Source organism: Megascapheus bottae, chromosome 15 (assembly GCF_031878675.1).
Source record: "Megascapheus bottae isolate mThoBot1 chromosome 15, mThoBot2.hap1, whole genome shotgun sequence".
NCBI classification, from domain to species: Eukaryota; Metazoa; Chordata; class Mammalia; order Rodentia; family Geomyidae; genus Megascapheus; species Megascapheus bottae.
In genome coordinates this window covers 45,747,705-45,765,893 of record NC_143523.1, presented here as the reverse complement: position 1 = coordinate 45,765,893, position 18,189 = coordinate 45,747,705, and the positions used below count along the sequence as shown (strand labels likewise).

The following is an 18,189-nucleotide window of genomic DNA, read 5'->3' as shown; positions in this document are numbered from 1 at the left end:
TGAGTACATTTGAAATTAGAGGCCAGTTACAGTTGGGGTATTCCATCAACATATAAACATAGAGGCATTTCAGCTGTTCCATCTTTGGATTTCCCTATTTTTTTGTTGTCTAGCACAGCTTGCCTGTATGTTTTTATCTTGGAAGTAACCCTGTGGGAACAAGGGGCAGAAATATGATGAGTGCTATTGTTGTTGTAGCTTAAAATAGCTCTATTCCTGAGCAAAATGAAGTCCTAGCTAGGATGTGCCTTGATATAATGACAATCTTTAGAGAAATAAACTTCTTATTGATTAATGATACAAATTGAGATATAAAAGGGGGATGGGCTATGGACAAAACTGGAAAATAAATAATTCAAATTTAACCTTTACCTGTGCTTTTATTCTAATGTAATTACCAGTTCTCTTGATAAAGTTCTTAGAAGTGGTTAGAACAGAAGGGTGTACAAACAGTAATAAAAACGTCTGAATGCCTTTTAGGCATGCTACCATCTGCCGGAAAAGACCAATGCCTGCTTTAGGCAAATTCTTTGCTTGCCTGCCTTCCTTCTTTCCTTTCTTCCCTTTTTTGTGTGTTGTAGGACTTGAACTCAGGTCTTGGGCACTGTCCCTGAGTTTTTCTGTTTAAGGCTAATGCTCTTCCACTTTGAGCCACAGGTCTACTTACATTTTTCTTGTGTTTAATTGGAGATAAGAGTTTTACATACTTTCCTGCAGTTTTTGAACCATAATCTCCAGATCTAAGCCTCCTGAGTAGTTAAGAATTGTAAGGGTAAGCTACCAGCACCTGGCAGGCAGGTAAATTTCTAGTATTGGGTTAGAGTAAGCTAAAGTTAGAGACTAGTATAAGAAAATATACATTTGGCTTACATCTCACTGATTTTTTTTTTTTTTGCCAGTCCTGGGCTTATTAAGCTCAGGGCCTGAGAACTATCCTTGGGCTTTCTGAAGACCACTTGAGCCTCAGCACCATTTCCAGCTTTTTTCTATGTATGTGGTACGGAGGAATTGAACCCTGGTCTTCGTGCACGCTAGGCAAGCACTCTACCACTAGGCCAAACTCCCAGCCCCAAATCTCACATTTTTAATTTTGTCATGTTGAATGATACTACTTAAAAAAGTACAACTTGTGATCATATATATGTTTATTATGCCTTATCTTCTATTTAGATTGCTAGTACTTTCTCTCTCTCTCTTTTTTTTTTTTGTCAGTCTTGGGCTTGAGTTCAGGGCCTGAGCACAGTCCTTGGGCTTTCCTCAAAGCTAGTGTTCTACCTTGAGCCACAGCACCACTTTTGTCTTTTTCTATGTACATAGTACCAAGGAATTGAACCTGGGTCTGCGTCTATGCTAGGCAGGCACTCTACCAATAGGCCAAACTCTCAGCCCCTAGATTGCTAGTACTTTCTAATATACTGTGACTTGTGATTTCTCTGTAATTCCTCAATTCTGGATAAGCTAGATAGAGTCCTCCAGTAGGATTCTACAATTAGTACAAGATACTTAAAAAGGATCTATAACAAAATTCTTCATACACCACATTGCCTCACCCTTCTCTTTATATAATAAGCCCTATCTAACCTACAGTTTGATATAATCTTTTTTTTTTTTTTGTCATGAGGCTTGAACTTGGCCTGGGAAGAGTCTCAGGTCCTTTTGTGCTTGGGCTGGCTTTGAACCTTGATCCTCAGATCTCAGCCTCCTGAGTAGCTAGGATTACAGGCATGAGCTACTGCACCTGGCTATAATCATCTTATTAAGACAGAACAAAATTTTTTATACAATGACTGATTAGTATTTTTTAAAAGTACAGAAATGGAGGAGTATCAGTGTGTAATGCATCTTCTAACTGGCAAATATAACTATAACCCCTCTATACATTAAAATAAAAAAAATAAATACAAGTACAGAAATGGGGCCAGGAGTTTGGCCTACTAGTAGAGTATTTTCCTAGCATGCATGAAGACCCTGGTCTGATTCCTTGGTACCACATGCTAGAGAAGTGGTACTGTGGTTCAATTCAAGTGGTAGAGCTCTAGCCTTGAGAAGGCCCAAGGATAGTGCTCAGGCCCTGAGTTTAACCCCAGGACTTGCAAAAAAAAAAAAAAGTGCAGAAATAAGTCAAGCGGAGCAACTAACTTTTCCCTCCTATAATTTAAGGAATCAATGTTATCATATGGTATTTATTTTTCTACCTCTTTTTCTGTTTTTACAAATACCTAGGTAAATTTAAGTGTATACATATGGCTAGTACTATTTCTTTTCTTTTCTTTTCTTTTTGCTTTTGGCCACTAAGCCAAACTCCCGGCCCACCAGTACTATTTTTTAAAATATAAGATGAAATCATACTGTGTATACTATTGTCACATAAAAAATTCACTTAATTTATCACAAACAGCACACTAATTCTATTAGATCCACCTGTAAACATTTGAAGTTAAATTTTTCTAGTATAAGTAGATGTTTTACGAAGTTATTAAGGAAATGGTGGAAATTAAGGGTGAGAAAGTGACTTGCCTGAAGCTACCAGTGAACCAGTGGCCGTTCCTGGTAGAGACTGTTTCCCTTGGGCTTTCTCAAGGCTAGCGATTTATCACTTGAGCCACAGCACCATTTCTGGCTCTTTCTGTGCATGTGATTATGAGGAATCGAACCTAGGTGCTAGGCAAGTACTCTACCACTAGGCCAAACTCCTGGCCCCTAGAGACTCTTACTAGTTAAGGATAGGTTAATGAATTTGCCCTACTTGACTTGGTATCACTTCTACCCTTTGGCTTCTGTGTTACTTTTTTTTCCTCTCCATTTTCTATAATGTGAGTAATATCTACTTCTTCAGTTACAAGAATTAAATGATTGCAGGGTGCTGGTGGCTCACACCTGTAATCCTAGCTACTCAGGAGGCTGAGATCTGAGGGGCAAAGTTTGAAGCTAACCCATCCAGGCAGGAAAGTCCCTGAGACTCTTTTTTTTTTTGGGGTGGGGCTTGAACCCTGGACCTGGGCGCTCTCCCTGAGCTTTTTTGCTCAAGGTTATCGTTCTACTATTGTGTGTGTGTGTGGGGGGGGGGTCATGAAGCTTGAACTCTGGGCTTGGGCACTGTCCCTGAGCTCTTCAGCTCTAGGCTACTTCCCTACTTTTGAGCCACAGCCCCACTTCCTGTTTTCTGGGATTAATTGGAGATAAGAGTTGCAGGTTATTTAGTGCCCGGGTTGGCTTTGAGCTTCGATCCTCAGATCTCAACCTTCTGAGTAGCTAGGATTACAGGTGTTAGCCACCTCATCCAGCTCCCCGAGACTCTTACCTGTACTAATCTACTACTCAGAAAAATCCAGAAGTGGTACTTGTGGCTCACGTGGGAGAGTGCAGTCCTTGAGCCCAAAAAGGCTTAGTGACAGTGTCCAGACACTTAAGTTTAAGCCTCAGGACAGCCAAAACAAAACAAAACAAAAAAAAAAACTGTTCTTGATACATGCTTAGCAAGTGTTAGGTATTATATTGCTACTGTTGTTATGAAGCATTCAAAAAATATTTGTTATTGTTGTTGTTACCATTATTATTCACGACCCAGGTTCCATATTCAATCTCATTTGGAAAGCACATGAACTTCAAGTTGAATTCTAGAGTTTTTAAAGGAAAAATGACACAGTAGCCTTAAATTCTGCAGATGCTTTATCTGAATTATAGAAATGTGAATTTATCTTCTTTCTTGTTCATATCTCAGGTGGAGAGAAACCTTCTAAAAGTGAACTAGATGAATTACAGGAAGAGGTGGCCAGGAGGGCTCAGGAACAGGAACTTCGAAGGAAACGAGAGAAGGAGCTAGAGGCTGCTAAAGGGTTTAATCCTCATCCCAGTCGGTTCATGGATTTGGATGAACTGCAAAATCAGGGTAATTGTGAAAATTAGGTGATGTGTATTGGGATAGAGAGAACAGGTAGGAGAAAGAATTCAAGCTTGAAAATTTCATATTTATTTTATTTTATTCTAATTCAGCCATTCAGCAAAAGCTAAATTATGTGATAAGCCTACCGATTGTGGGTAGGCACTGGTTTGGAGTACTTTTATTAAGTCTTAGATTGAATAGAGCATATTATTCATGAAAAAATTTCCCATAAATGTCTGTAGAAACAGCTGATAAGGGTAGCAAGTGAGCCTCATTTACAGTGAAGGGAATTCCCCATGCCAGGGAAGAGGATCTGCCAAACAGATGCTGAGGAGATTGAAGCCTTAACTTTATCTATCTATCTATCTATCTATCTATCTATCTATCTATCTATCTATCTATCTATCTATCTATCTATTGCCAGTCTTGGGGCTAGAACTCAGGGCCTGGACACTGTCTTTGGACAATTTTTGCCCAAGGGTAGAGCTCTACCACTGGAGCCACAGCACCACTTCTGGCTTTCTCTGTGTATGTGGTACTGAGGAATTGAACCCAGGCCTTCGTGCATGCTAGGCCACCAGTTTACCACTAGGCTAAGCTCCTGGCCTATTTTTATCTATCTATCTATCTATCTATCCATCCATCCATTTATTTCTTTGTTGGTTGTGGGGCTTAAACTCAGGGCCTGGGCTCTGTCCCTGAACTCTTTGGCTCAAAGCTAACATTCACAGAGCACTATGTCATTTTTGAGTGGTTAATGGGAGGTAAGAGTTTCATGAGACTTTTCTGTCCATATTGGCTTTGAATTGTGATCTGTAGCTCTCAGTCTCCTGAGTAGCTAGGATTACAGATGTGAGCCACCAGTGCCTAAGAGTCAACATTATTATTATTATCATCATCATCATTTCCAGTTTTTTTTTTCTTGTTGGGTTAATTTGCTTTTTTGACTCCGAGTTTTATTCAAGATATAGTCTTGCTTTGTTGCCCATGCTGGCCTTGAACTTATAATCCTTCCTCAGCCTTTGGAGTAGCTATGATTACAACTATGTATGCCACATCCAACCCTAATGATTACATGCCATAGTTTCACATTACTTTCATAGGCTTCCTTAACTATTCCATGGTAGGCATTTCTTTCTCCCTAAAACTTGTTTAGACTAATGTCATTTTGTGCCCAAAGAGAAGAGCCTTCCAAATAGAAGCTCAGTAAGCTGAAATATCTGCCTTGAATAGTTTGTAAGACATTTGTCTCAAGTTTCTTGCTATAAAGTAATTTATTATTATTTATTCAGTCTTCAGATATAACAAATCATGCTCACGTGGTATAAAAGATAGGAACCAGTGTTGTTTGGGTGGTTGCTTTCTCTTGGACATTTTTCTCTTTTTTATCAGCTTTTAAAGTAGCTTTCTTAAACTCTGAGTATTTCTTAAACTCTGTCCTATTTGAGGACAGCTTTTCTCCTTTAATCTTGCTGGTCTTTTAATCCTGCTGTCCACTTCTTTTTTTGTTGTTGTGCTGAGTATTGAACCAAGGTCCTCAAACATGTCAGGCAGGCATATTCCCATTGACCTTCATCCCCGGTCCTCTTACTGTCTTGATTTAAAGCAGCTGATATATTTTCCAAGGTATTGTATTTGTTTCAAAATCAGCTTTAAATTTCAAATTCCTGGGCTGTCTCTGTATTTCTTCCTTTTGGCCCAGAGCTGTATCACTTTGATTTCCAGGCTTATGTTATTTCTAGGTAGGTACTCTACTGCTGGAATCATGCCTCCCCACAAATTATTTTTTGCCAGTCCTGGGCCTTGAACTTAGGACCTGAGAACTGTCCTTGGGCTTTCTCAAGGCTAGACTCTACCACTTGGGCTATAGCACCAATTCTGGTCTTTTCTATGTATGTGATATTGATGAATCAAACCTGGGTCTTCCTGCAAGGTAGAGAAGCACTCTACTGCTAGGCCAAACTCCCAGTCTCTGCCCCCTCAAGTTTTTTTGTTTTTGTTTTTGTTTTTTTTTTGGTGGGTCATGGGAGTGAGCCAACTCACTTGGCCTCAAGTTTTGTTTTTAAACTATTCTTCCCCCTTGTTTTTTCTTTCCTCTGGAAGATGACTAGTACATTAAAATTGAGAGTGAATCCCACTGATAATGTATTATTGTTAGTTCTCTATACATTTGGCTCAGCATTTCCTGGAAGAAGAAGAAATATAATGTCAAGATTCTGGATAAGAATTTAAATCTAGTATAGTAATTGATCAACTGTAGTTCACCCAGATCTTTGTAAAATTGTTGGGAGCTTCTTTTCTTTTAGTCAAGGTCTCACTGTATAGCTCAGACTAATCTTAAACTCATGATCCTTCTGCCTCAGCCCCCTGACAGTTGAGAGTTTCCTCCTCTTCCTCCTCCTCCTCCTCCTCCTCCTCCTCCTCCTCCTCCTCCTCCTCCTCCTCCTCCTCCTTCTTCTCCTCCTCTTCCTTCTCCTCCTCCTCCTCTCCTCCTTTCCTCCTTTAGCTTCAACTAACTGCAAATAAATTGAGAACTTTGGGCAGAGGGAAAATCACAGTTACAGAGATGGGTAGAATCTGAGTGCCAATTTTTTTTTTTATTATCAACTGCTACTTCCTCTGTCTTCTAATTGTTCTTTGAAAAGCATAATATAGTTGGAAGGGAATGTTTTGATTGTGAAAGAGCCTTTCTTATCATGTCCACCTAGAGATAAGTGGAGATGGGGATAGCAGGATATTTTTGGTAGAAATGACTCAGATTTCCTGCCCCTGTGACTGCATGAAGATCCCATGTCAATTCCGATTATAGGTGAAGTTACATTGCAGCCTTCTCCCAAATTACAATTATGAATGAGAAGAAGGCAAGGGATATAGTAACTTGAAGTTTCATTTATAAAAGTTACCTTTGCTGTAATTCCTAGCCTTTCCATCTCATATTCTACTTGTACTGTTCTGCAGTTGTTTAGCTACAAAGCCACTTTGAGAAGAGGAAGGAATATTCCATGCTAACTATATAGGAAAGTGACTTTTTACAGGGAAGTAGTTAGGGTGAGCAAGAACATGACAAAAGTAAGTATTTAGCAGTGTTGATAAAAAGTACATTTGGGGGCTGGGAGTTTGGCCAGAGTTTGGTAGAGTGCTTGCCTAGCATGCACTTTACTGAGTTTGATTCCTTGGTACCATATATACAGAAGAAGCCAGAAATGGTGCTATAGCTCAAGTAGTAGAGTTTTAGCCCTGACAAAACCCAAGGACAGGGCCGGGAGTTTGGCCTAGTGGTTAAAGTGCTTGCCTAGCATGCATGAAGACCCGGGTTCGATTCCTCGGTACCACATACATAGAAAAAAGCCAGAAGTGGTGCTGAAGCTCAAGTGGTAGAGATCTAGCCTTGAGAAAGTCCAAGGACAGTGCTCAGGCCCTGAGCTCAAGCCCAGGACTGGCAAAAAAAAAAAAAAAAAACCCAAGGACAGTGCTCAGGCCCTGAGTTCAAGCACCCATACTGTGCCACCCACTCCCTCACCCTATCCCCCCCCCCAAATAATATATTTATGTAGCAGAAAATGCCATTCAGCTGCTGTGGTAGATAAATTGAGGTAAGAATTGTAGGACACCTATTCCCTGATCACATTTTTCAAGTTTAGGTTAATACAGAGAGAACTGTGAATTGATGTGGGGAAGGGATTGGTATGGATGACTTTCTACAGAACAGGGAAGCCATATTAGCTCTAACATCAGTGGACATCTGGGATCCTCTGATTATTATTTGCCCTTGTTATTTTTGTTATTCTTTGCTCCTGTAGACACTACTTTTCTCTTAAGAGACTCTAAGAGAGTGTATCTGACAATGACTTGCTTGCTTCTCTTTCATGGCCTTGATAGCATCTCCACTGAGGAAAAAAATGGATGCCCTACTTCTTTCAGATTTTAAAGTGGACAGTGGGGATAAGAGTAGACCAATGGCTCAACAGCCAGGATCTGTGGGTATCAGTGAGAAGCAACAGTATATAGGAGAAGTTGGAATTAATTGTAATGAAAATGAAAAGTGCTGGCCCTTTCAGGGAGGAGTGACGGCTTTGAGAGGTCCCTACAAGAGGCAAATTCAGTATTTGAAGAGTCACTGCATCTGGAACAAAAGGGAGACTGTGCTGCAGCTTTGGCTCTCTGTAACGAAGCTATCTGTAAGTAATTTCTAACTGCTATTGCTATGGCACTTTTGACTAACTTCATAATAGCTCTTAAATGTTGTCACTCAGATGGCCATATAAAACAGTTTTTATGTTTCTTCACACTTACATGCTCAACTTGAGGCCTGTTACCTATCTTTGCCCTTCACATTTTTTTTTTTTTTTTTTTTTTTTTTTGCCAGTCTTGGGCTTGAGCTCAGGGCCTGAGCCCTGTCCTTGGACTTTCTCAAGACTAGAGTTCTACAACTTGAGCCTCAGCACCATTTCTGGTTTTTCTCTATGTATGTGGTACTCTACCACTAGGCCAAACTCCCAGCTCGCCCTTCACATTTTTAAATGTGTCTGGCATTGGTACAGTGGTCTCTGGATTTATTTTTTATGGGAGTAACATCATCAAGAATTCACAAATGAATTCTCTAGTCATGTCTACCTTCTTAATCCAAGATAAAGTTAGACCTCAGAAATGAGGATAGCCTGTTCTTACTGTAGTCACTTCATAGTGAGTTGGAGCTTATGGTAGGTAAGCTGAATAAATTAGCTCTGACTTCCCAGTAAGTAACTTTCCACTGCAATATTCGATTCATTTTGTTTCTCCTCTGCCTTCCTGGTATGCAGCAACCATAATGTTACAGCAAGGGACTAAGGCTTAGAATTGATATCTGACTCTTAAATGTGACCCACAAGAAGCTGTGCTCTGTAAAGACAGATGCAGGTTTGGATCTTATTTCTGCTGTTGGCCATCAGGAAGGGGGAGTTGGGAGCAAAATGTGGAGACCAGAGTTTAACAGGTCAGTTGGAAAGGATGACAAGAGTGGCAATCTCTAAGCACTAGTTTATTTCCTGATTTATTTATTTATTTATTTTTTGTTTATGTTTGTTTGTATTATTTTCTTAACATTTGAATTAACCTGTTTGGCCTCCATGGCGTCCATGAATGTTCCTTATAGCCAGATCCAGCTCTGTGCCCTGGTCAGCATATGCATGGTCCATGCCTTGCATTCCTGTTGCATATTTTGAGTTTTATTGCAAATTTTGCTTGTTTTTGGTTCAGTTTTGTTCTTTTTATTTTTGTTTGTATTTTGTGTTATGTTTCTGCTATATTTTCTTTTGCATTTTAGCTAAACTAAGACTTGCCCTGCATGGTGCAAGCTCTAGCACGCACAGCAGAGCCTTAGTCGATAAGAAGTTGCAAATCTGTATTCGAAAAGCACGGAGCCTGCAGGATCGCATGCAGCAGCAACAATCATCGCAGCAGCCGCCGCAGCCCTCAGCCTGCCTCCCATCACTTGGGGGCGCCCTCCCTCAGCCAACAAGGTAGTGCTTGGGAACCTACATTAGTCTATGGACACTAGGGGAGGAAGTGACCATGGATGCTCCATAGCTAGAGCTTTCATTATCTTGGCAACTACAGGAAGAGAGAAGAGTCCACGGGAAAGATTTTTCTTCTCTCAGGTCAGATCTTCAGTGAAAAGCTCTGGTGGTCCTATTTTTAACGAATAGACCATGTATCCAAATGTCCTGGGAGTGAGCTTATCTCCCTAGCTTACAATACGGATTATTATGTTCTTGGACATGATGGTCTGGGCTGCCTTTCATCCTAAAGTAGGAAGCCTAAAATTTATTTTGGGATTTCAGTGTTTTCCTATATCCAGTGGAAATGGGGAAAATAGTCTACCTTCCTCTGATTAGACCATAGAAAGAAGAGATAAAAATTTTCTTTGTTAACTTCTCTAGATCAAGATTAGAGAAAGTGCCAGTAGTCATTGGTGTAATTTTGTTGTTGTTGTTGTCAGTCATGGGCTTAAACTCTGGGCCTGGGCACTGTTCCTGAGCTCTTCAGCTCAAGGCTACTGCCCTACCCCTTGAATCACAGCATCATTTCCTGTTTTGTTTTGTTTTTTCCTGGTGATTGATTGGAGATAAGAGTCTCATGGACTTTAGTGTCCGGGCTAGCTTTGAACCTCTATCCTCAGATCTCAGCCTCCTGAGTAGCTAGGATTATAGGCATGAGCCACTGTGCCTGGTTAGTTCTTACACTCTTAACCTTTAATTTGGCTCTTAAAATAAATGAATTTAAGTAAGAATTAACTTCAATTGTTAATAGTTGTGAGCAGTTTTCAAAATATAATAAAGTAAGCTCTTTGTTGTCATTTTTCCTTTGGTGCTACAGAGAATGGAATATAGGGCTTTGCACATGCTAGGAAGGCATTCTACCATTGGTCTACATGTCATGTGTGCTAATGTTTTATGAATATTTATCTAGATTCAAGTCTGAGCTAAGCTTTTATATGTTTTCTTTTATTTCATTCAATGATCTTATGAGATAATATCAATTATTTAGAATACTTACAAATAGGGCATGTTGAACTCAGAGGAGAGAAATAAAGTACTCAAGAACATGTGGCTGATAAATAGTAGAAAGTGTAGAATTCAAATCCAGATCTGTTCAACCTATCTTAGCATCATATTTCTTTGAAAAGAGTCTGGAGCATTTCAAATTTTGAATTTTTAGATTAGGGATCTTTCTGAAGTTTTAGGAGGCAAAATCTTGATTTTCCAGTAAGAGATCATAGGTTAAGCATTTATAATTTGATTTATCAAAATCTGAAAAGATGAAGGTTTAAGTGCTTGTAATATTGCATTTTTGTTAGAAATATAAAATAAGTATTAATTAAATATATATAATTAATCTCTATCCTTACTTCTAAACATTGAGTCATAGAATACAACTTTAAGGAATTATCTGAGTGACAAATACAGTGAAACCCAGAATACAACTGTACATTCAAAGTAGTATATCTCTGTGTAATTCAATAAACTCAAACCATCCTATAATTTGTAATTGTATCCTCTTGGTTCCTTTGTCTGGACTACTTCACAGGATCCTAGGTAGGACTTTCTTCCTTATACAGCATCCTGGATTTTTGCTATTTGGTATGAGTGATTTTCAAGCTTTGCTTACCTTCCATGTCATCTGCATGTGGGAATAATGTTTTTGTTTTTTAATTTGCAAGAAGAATATGATTAGAATGGGACTTCATAGACAATAAAGAATATAGGCAGGGATACTATTTAATATTACCATATGCAACTTTGGTGGAAACACTTAATAGCAGTTCAATATGGCCTTTTCATCTGAGTCTGAGGGGGCTTGTGTTTGAATCTATGAGGTATTAACTTTGTGCTTATCTTTCCATTTATGTTCATTATCCTCACTGTTAATAGTTAGAAATAGGAATTGAATGAGTAGCTCATTTTGAAAGCAGCTTATGACTGGCTCTCTCTATTTGTTTCAGTGAACAGCCTGTCTCGCGCCAAGTATTGTTAAGCCAGGAGGCCCAACTAGAACCCTGCACAGATACAGAGTTTGGAGCCAGTTCTTTCTTCCACTCACCTGCTTCTTGCCATGCATCACATTCATCACTATTCCCAGAGTCATATGCCCCGTGTGTCCCACAGCACAACTCCCCCAGTATATCTGCCTCAAAACTTCTGACTTCAGTTGAAGTGGATAGCATTGACACCTCTGCATTCCAAAGGCAAGGTTTACCTAAAAAATCAGGGAGGACTGAGAAAAATTCTCATCATGAATGCATGCCATTGGATGCCCCTGTGGGTAAGCTGCATGGCCAGGGGGAGGACAACATTAACTGTAACAGGTTTCTTCCTCAAGAAGGACAGGACATTGCTCAAAAGCAGCTGCTCCAAGAAGAGAAGGATCCTAGTGACCCTTCCCAGGTAATGCTTTGGTCATATCCAACAGGAGGAGTCACCTCGGAAACAGGAGATGCACACAGCCTAGGCTATGGTCCTTCAGATTCATCAGCTCAGCCCAGCATTCCTCTTCATAGGGTCTGTCACCCTGTAATACCTGCTGCTTCTTCATCTGTGCTTTATTCTCCTGATCCTGTGCAGAAGACTAACCAATGCCTTCAAATTCCATTGACTTCAAAAATAGTTGAGAGTAATGAAGAGACCTATAGGCCAGAGTTTCCCAGCACAAAAGGACTTGTCCGCTCTCTGGCAGAACAGTTTCAGAAGATGCAGAGTGCCTCCACGCAGGATGCTAGAGGTTCCCAGAATCTAAGTTTGCCAAGTAATCTAAGGAAGAACCCCTCCCCTTCTGAATCTAAGCATTCTCTCCAGCAAGGTAAAGGAAAAGGCCACTGTCCTTGGGTTAATCAGAAGCTCTCTCTGGATAGTAGGGACAGAATTTCTTCTTGGGAAGAGCCTGCCGACCATCTTTCTTCTGCCATGGAAACTGGGCTGCCTAATGGTGAAACTTCTAGGGGAGGACAGCCCAGGTTGGCAGAACTACCTATGTGCCAAGGGAAGCTATCTCAAATGAGAGATGTTAGGCCTAAGGAGCTTGGTGGCAATAGCAGCTTGGGGACTTGTTTGCCTTTGGATTCCTGGGTGAATGTTACAAGGCTCTGTGATTCTCAGCTTAAACATGGGCTCCCTGGTCCAGGAACAAAGTCCTCCCCCCATGACTTCCATAACTGTGTAACCTATCCAGAAAGAAACCACATCCTTCTGCATCCACATTGGAACCAAGATACAGAGCAGGAGACCTCAGAATTGGAGTCTCTCTACCAGGCCAGTATACACGCTTCTCAAGCTGGCAGTTCTGGATGGGAGCAGCAGGATATGACTTGGCATCCACTTAGCCAAACAGGTAAAAATATAATCAAGGGGAAGGGGCGCTGTGGCTCAAGGGGTAGGGCCTTAAACTGAAGAGCTCAGGCACAGCGCCTAGGCCCAGAGTTCAAGTTCCCTGACCACCACCACCATCAACAACAACAAAAATACAGGCAAGGTAGAGAAGAGTAAGAATACACAAAAGCTGAAAGAGGAGTGGTGTTCTGAACAGATAGTATCCCTGGCTTAGAGAGAGGAAATGTAACCTCTGACTTGTAAAACCTGGATAGGCCATGAGTTTGGTCTAGTGGTAGAGTGCTTGCCTAGTATCCACGAAGACCCGAGTTCAATTCCTCAGTACCACATACATAGAAAAAAAGCCAGAAGTTACGCTGTGGCTCAAGTCGGAAAGCTCTAGCCTTGAGAAAACCCAAGGACAGGGCTCAAGCCCCGAGCCCAAGTCCAGGACTGGCAAACAACAACAACAACAACAAAAAACTTTCTGATTGGTGGTGTTGGAGGCAGAATTAGCATTCATAGCTCAATTCCTTCTTAATAAGGAAAGAGAGTATTCTTGCCAGTCATGGCGGCTTTGTCCTATAATCCCAGCTTCTGGGGATTTGAGTGATGGAAATTAGGATGTATTCAGTTTTGTATATATACTTTATATCTATACATTTCACCCATTTAAAGTATACCACATAGTAGTTTTTAGTATATTAGAGTTGTCCAAGAGGTTGAGATCTGAGGATCACGGTTCAAAGCCAGCACAAGCACTAAAGTCCCTGTGACTCTTTTTTTTTTTTTTTTTTGCCAGTCCTGGGCTTGAGCTCAGGGCCTGAGCACTGTCCTTGGACTTTCTCAAGGCTAGAGCTCTACCACTTGAGCCTCAGCATCACTTCCAGCTTTTTTCTATGTATGTGGTACCAAGGAATCGAACCCGGGTCTTCGTGCATGCTAGGCAAGCACTTTAACCACTAGGCCAAACTCCCGGCCAGTCCCTGTGACTCTTATCTCCAGTTAACACCCACTGAAGCAGAAGTGGTGCTATGGCTTGAGTTTAGAGCATTAACCTTGAGGTGAAGAGCCCTGGGACAGTGTCCAGAGTTCAAGTCCCAAGACTGACAAAGAAGAAAGAGAGGAGACAAATTGTAAGGCAGGCAAAACATTAACAAAAAGACAAGGGAAAGCAAATGAGTTCACATATAGGTAGACCACATTAGGGGTGTTAGATCCTAATAATACCAAGTGCTATCTAATAGGTTCCCACTTTGAGACCCATATTCTTCTAGTTGTTTTAAATATACATAATATAGTTTAACTTTGTAAAGTAGGTACTAATCTGATCTTTTTTATAGATGAGAAAACAATTTCAATATATATATATTGAAATATATATATATATATATATACATACATACATACATTAGAGTTGCCATTCTATCACTACAGTTTTATTTTCTAATTGTTAGTACGTAACCCTAGACCTACTCATATTTTGTACAATGGTTTAAACTCAGGACTTTTTCTTAAGGTATTTTTTGTTTTTGCCATTCCTGTGGCTTGAACTCAGGGCCTGAGCACTGTCCTTGGGCTTTCTCAAGGCTAGAGCTCTACCACTTGAGCCATAGCACCATTTCCAGCTTTTTCTTGGTACCAAGGAATCGAACCCGGATCTTAGGGCGTGGTAGGCAAGTACTCTACGACTAGGCCAAATTCCTGGCCTCTCAAGTTTTTTATTACTGACTCCAGCTCACTTACTACGTATCAAAGTATGTTTAATCCTCCAAGAAAGAAACTCTGTACCTATCATTAGTGGGTCATGGGGCTTTGAACTAGGTCTGAGTGCCGTCCCTGAGCTCTTTAGCTCAAGGTATTGCCCTACTCTTGGACCTGGGTGTTGTCCCTGAGCTCTTCAGCTCAAGGCTACCACCCTACCCTTGATTCTAGCCCCACTTCCCATTTTTTAGATGTTAATTGGCGATAAGAGTCTCAGGTCCTTTAATGCACAAGCTGCCTTTGAACTGCAATCCTTAGATCTCAGCCTCCTGAGCAGGTAGGATTATAGGCATGAGCCACCGCGCCCAGCAGTGGTGATGTTTTGTTATTTAGCTATAGCCTTTTATTCTTCCTTTCTCACTAGTTTTTTTAAATGTACATATTAGATATATATTCTTCCACTTATAAATAATTTTGAATGTATCCCTTTGAAGTAATGGTTCTGTGTGTGTGTATGTACATGCACGTGTGCACACAAGAGGGAGGGAAAATACTGTGCTGAAAAGTACTATCTATAAGATCCCGGAACTTGTGTTCCTGTTATATTAAATGAAGTTTGATATATGATGACTGTTCTGAACTAGACTGGAAATAATGGTGTCCTTTGTTACCACAGAAAATCTTTATGTCAGCCAGGTGCGGTGGCTCACGCCTGTAATCCTAGCTATGCCTGCCTGTAATCCTAGCTACTCCGAGGCTGATATCTGGCTGATATCTGAGGATCAAGGTTCAAAGCCAGCCTGGGCACAAAAGGACCTAAGACTCTTGGCTTGAGGGTAGGGTGGTAGCCTTGAGCTGAAGAGCTAAAGGACAGCACTCAGGCCCAGGGTAGGGCATTACACTTGAGCTGAAGAGCTTAAGGACAGCGCCCAGGCCAAAGTTCTAGCCCCATGATCCCCTCCAACCCCCCCCCCAAAAAAAAAAAAACAAAAAAAAACATCTTTATGTCAGATAATTTTTTTTTTAGTCCTGGTGTTTGAACTCAGTGCCTGAGCACTATCCTTGGGCTTTCTCACTTTTTCTTTTTTTTTTTTTTTGCCAGTCCTGGGCTTGAGCTCAGGGCCTGAGCACTGTCCTTGGACTTTCTCAAGGCTAGAGCTCTGCCACTTGAGCCTCAGCACCACTTCTGGCTTTTTTCTATGTATGTGGTACCGAGGAATCGAACCCGGGTCTTCATGCATGCTAGGCAAGCACTTTAACCACTAGGCCAAACTCCCAGCCCGGCTTTCTCACTTTTTCAAGGCTAGAGCTCTACCACTTAAGCCATAGCACCATGTGCTAGAAACACATTTCCCCATTGGGTTCAGGGATGCATATTTGTTACTTAGGTGAAATGTGAGCTTTTGAGTCTGTGCTTCTAGGCTCAGATTTGAGGTTTCCAAAAAAGATAGTTTCAGTTTGTACTTATGTTTTCTACCTCTACAGATGGCATGGGGAGGAGACTGCACTCAGCACCTGGTCTTGTTCTTTCAAAGACCCCAACAGCAGAAATGGAGCACATTCTCCATGAAGTGAGCACAGTGCCTGCATCACAGGTAGCAGCCTTAAATGCTAAGGTGCTGGAGCTGGGTGGTGTGCTAGCAAAGCAAGAGTGCTAAGAAATGAGTGGTAGGTTGATGGTAAGATAGAGTCACAGTCATGTGGGGCTATCTGAAGAGAAGATGGCCATTCTCTTTTTGAGAAAGAGATTGCCACAGCCACTACATTTCAGTTACATCTAATTTAGGTGTTTAATAGTACATCTTACTCAATTGTCTTCCATATCTCTTGAGGATAGAGCCTGTGAGAAAACCACAGGTCTGATATTATGCATCTGCCTGTGTGTCTGTGTGTTTGAAGGCTACAGCTTGCCAAGGCCTTGGCAGGGAATATGGTGAGGATGAACAGTACATTGCAGAGAACTTTCGCCGCATCTCACGCAGTCTCAGTGCCACCGTTGTCTCAGAGAGGGAGGAGGTTCCAGTCATTTGCCAGAGTTTTGTAAGTAGCACCAGGGTTCATCTATTCAGAGCACCTTCCTCCCTACTAGTAAAAATATATCATAGGTAAAAAGTAGGCAGAAAATGAAGGTTTGTGGAAAGCTAAAGCTATGTGTATTTAGCAAGAATTAGGACACATTGTCAGAATTTTATTTACACTTATATGAGCTCAGAGCTCAGAGGATGCCCTTTTCCTGGATATGTTTTGGAGATCCATGGGATGAAAGATAATGTGTCAGGTTTTTTTTCCTTTGTTTTGTTTTGTTTTTGTGGGTCATGGGGCTTGAACTCGGCCTGGGCCCTGTCCCTGAGCTCTTCAGCTCAAGGGTACTGTCCTACCTTTGAACCAAGCCCCATTTCCCCCCATTTTTGGGGGGGGGAGGGAGATAAGAGTCTCAGGTCCTTTTGTGCTCAGGCTCCTCAGATCCTCAGATCTCAGCCTCCTGAGTAGCTAGGATTACAGGTTTGAGCCATCTCACCGGCTTTTATTTTTGCTTGTTTGTTTTGTTTTTGTTTTTTGCTTGAACTCAGCATCTGGGCACTGTCCTTGGACACTTTCTGCTCAAATACAGTGCCATTTGAGCCACAGCGCCACTTCTGACTTTTTCTGTGTATGTGGTACCCAGGAATCAAATTTAGGGCTTTGTGCATGCTAGGCCAGTACTCTACCACTAGGCAACGCTCTCGGCCCCTAATGTGTCAGTTTTTTTCATGATGACAATATCTGAAAAAATAAGGAAGTATTTTGACTCTTGGTTTCAAGGGTTTCTGTTCATATTGCTGGCTTCATTGCTTTGGCTTGAGCAATGGAAAATATCAGGGCAGAGGGAATGTGATGGAGTAGGACTGACCACCTCATGTTGACTGGGACATAGACAGACAGTGACAGGAAGGGGCCAGGGACAGATTCACACTTCAAAGGCCAACTGAAAGTGCGCTTGTTTTTTTCCAGTGAGGCTTTACTTCCTAGTAGCCTATTTGATGAATCAATGGACATATTATTCCATTGACAAAGTTAAGCACTACAGGTGCAATCACTTCTTAATGGTTGGAAGGACCAGCTTAGGATAAGATATAGGAGGCTTTGTGGACATTTCAGATCTAAGCCATAGCAGTAGTAATGGGAGCCTTGGGAAGAATCTGAATAGCAAACACTTCTAATTGGGTCAGAGCCCATGGTGCTTAACAAACGAAGGAAGAAAAAAACAGCACAGATTATTGTTTCACTTTCCCTGTCTACCCACTATTGTGATTGAATGGGTCCCAATGTGTTTTCAGTCAAGAGTGAAGCATGCTTATTCACAAGAAAATAATTTAAAATCTTCCTCCTTGAGGGTACTCATAAGGTAAATCACTCAATAATCTGTCAGTGGAAGAACAAAAAGGAAGACCTATGCCAGTAGACATAATAAACATCAATAGACTCAAATATTATCAGTGGCTAGGTTTGCAGATAATATAGATATATATATATTTTAAACAATTTCAAGTTAAATTTTAAATTTAGAATTAGGCAGAATGCAAAGCACTAGTGCATTGAAACTTGTCTACTAGGTCAGTTCAATACAACATGAAAAATACATTTTTAGTAGCTTTATAAGAAGAGAGACCTGAGCTACCACACATGTTGTGTCTTGCCATATTATGATGGATCAAGTATGCACTTACCAGATTCTGCACAGTTACCAGTGCAATGCTCTTTACTTTCCAGCCATCAGAAATC

General features: G+C 41.0%; 1 protein-coding gene across 5 annotated transcripts in view; it reads left to right on the top strand.

The window, feature by feature from the left end:
* The window catches only part of Usp54 (ubiquitin specific peptidase 54), a 98,802-nt gene that overhangs the window by 72,591 nt on the left and 8,022 nt on the right, over positions 1–18,189 (top strand). For 2 of the 5 annotated variants that reach the window (XM_090346562.1, XM_090346561.1), the window contains 6 exons: positions 3,722–3,889; positions 7,942–8,061; positions 9,186–9,381; positions 11,364–12,745; positions 15,913–16,022; positions 16,327–16,467. In XM_090346562.1, the coding sequence (XP_090202688.1) occupies positions 3,722–3,889; positions 7,942–8,061; positions 9,186–9,381; positions 11,364–12,745; positions 15,913–16,022; positions 16,327–16,467 (2,117 nt within the window). Of the gene's footprint in view, positions 1–3,721; positions 3,890–7,926; positions 8,062–9,185; positions 9,382–11,363; positions 12,746–15,912; positions 16,023–16,326; positions 16,468–18,189 lie in introns of all 5 variants that reach the window. The other 3 variants (XM_090346564.1, XM_090346563.1, XM_090346560.1) reach the window with 2 other exon arrangements.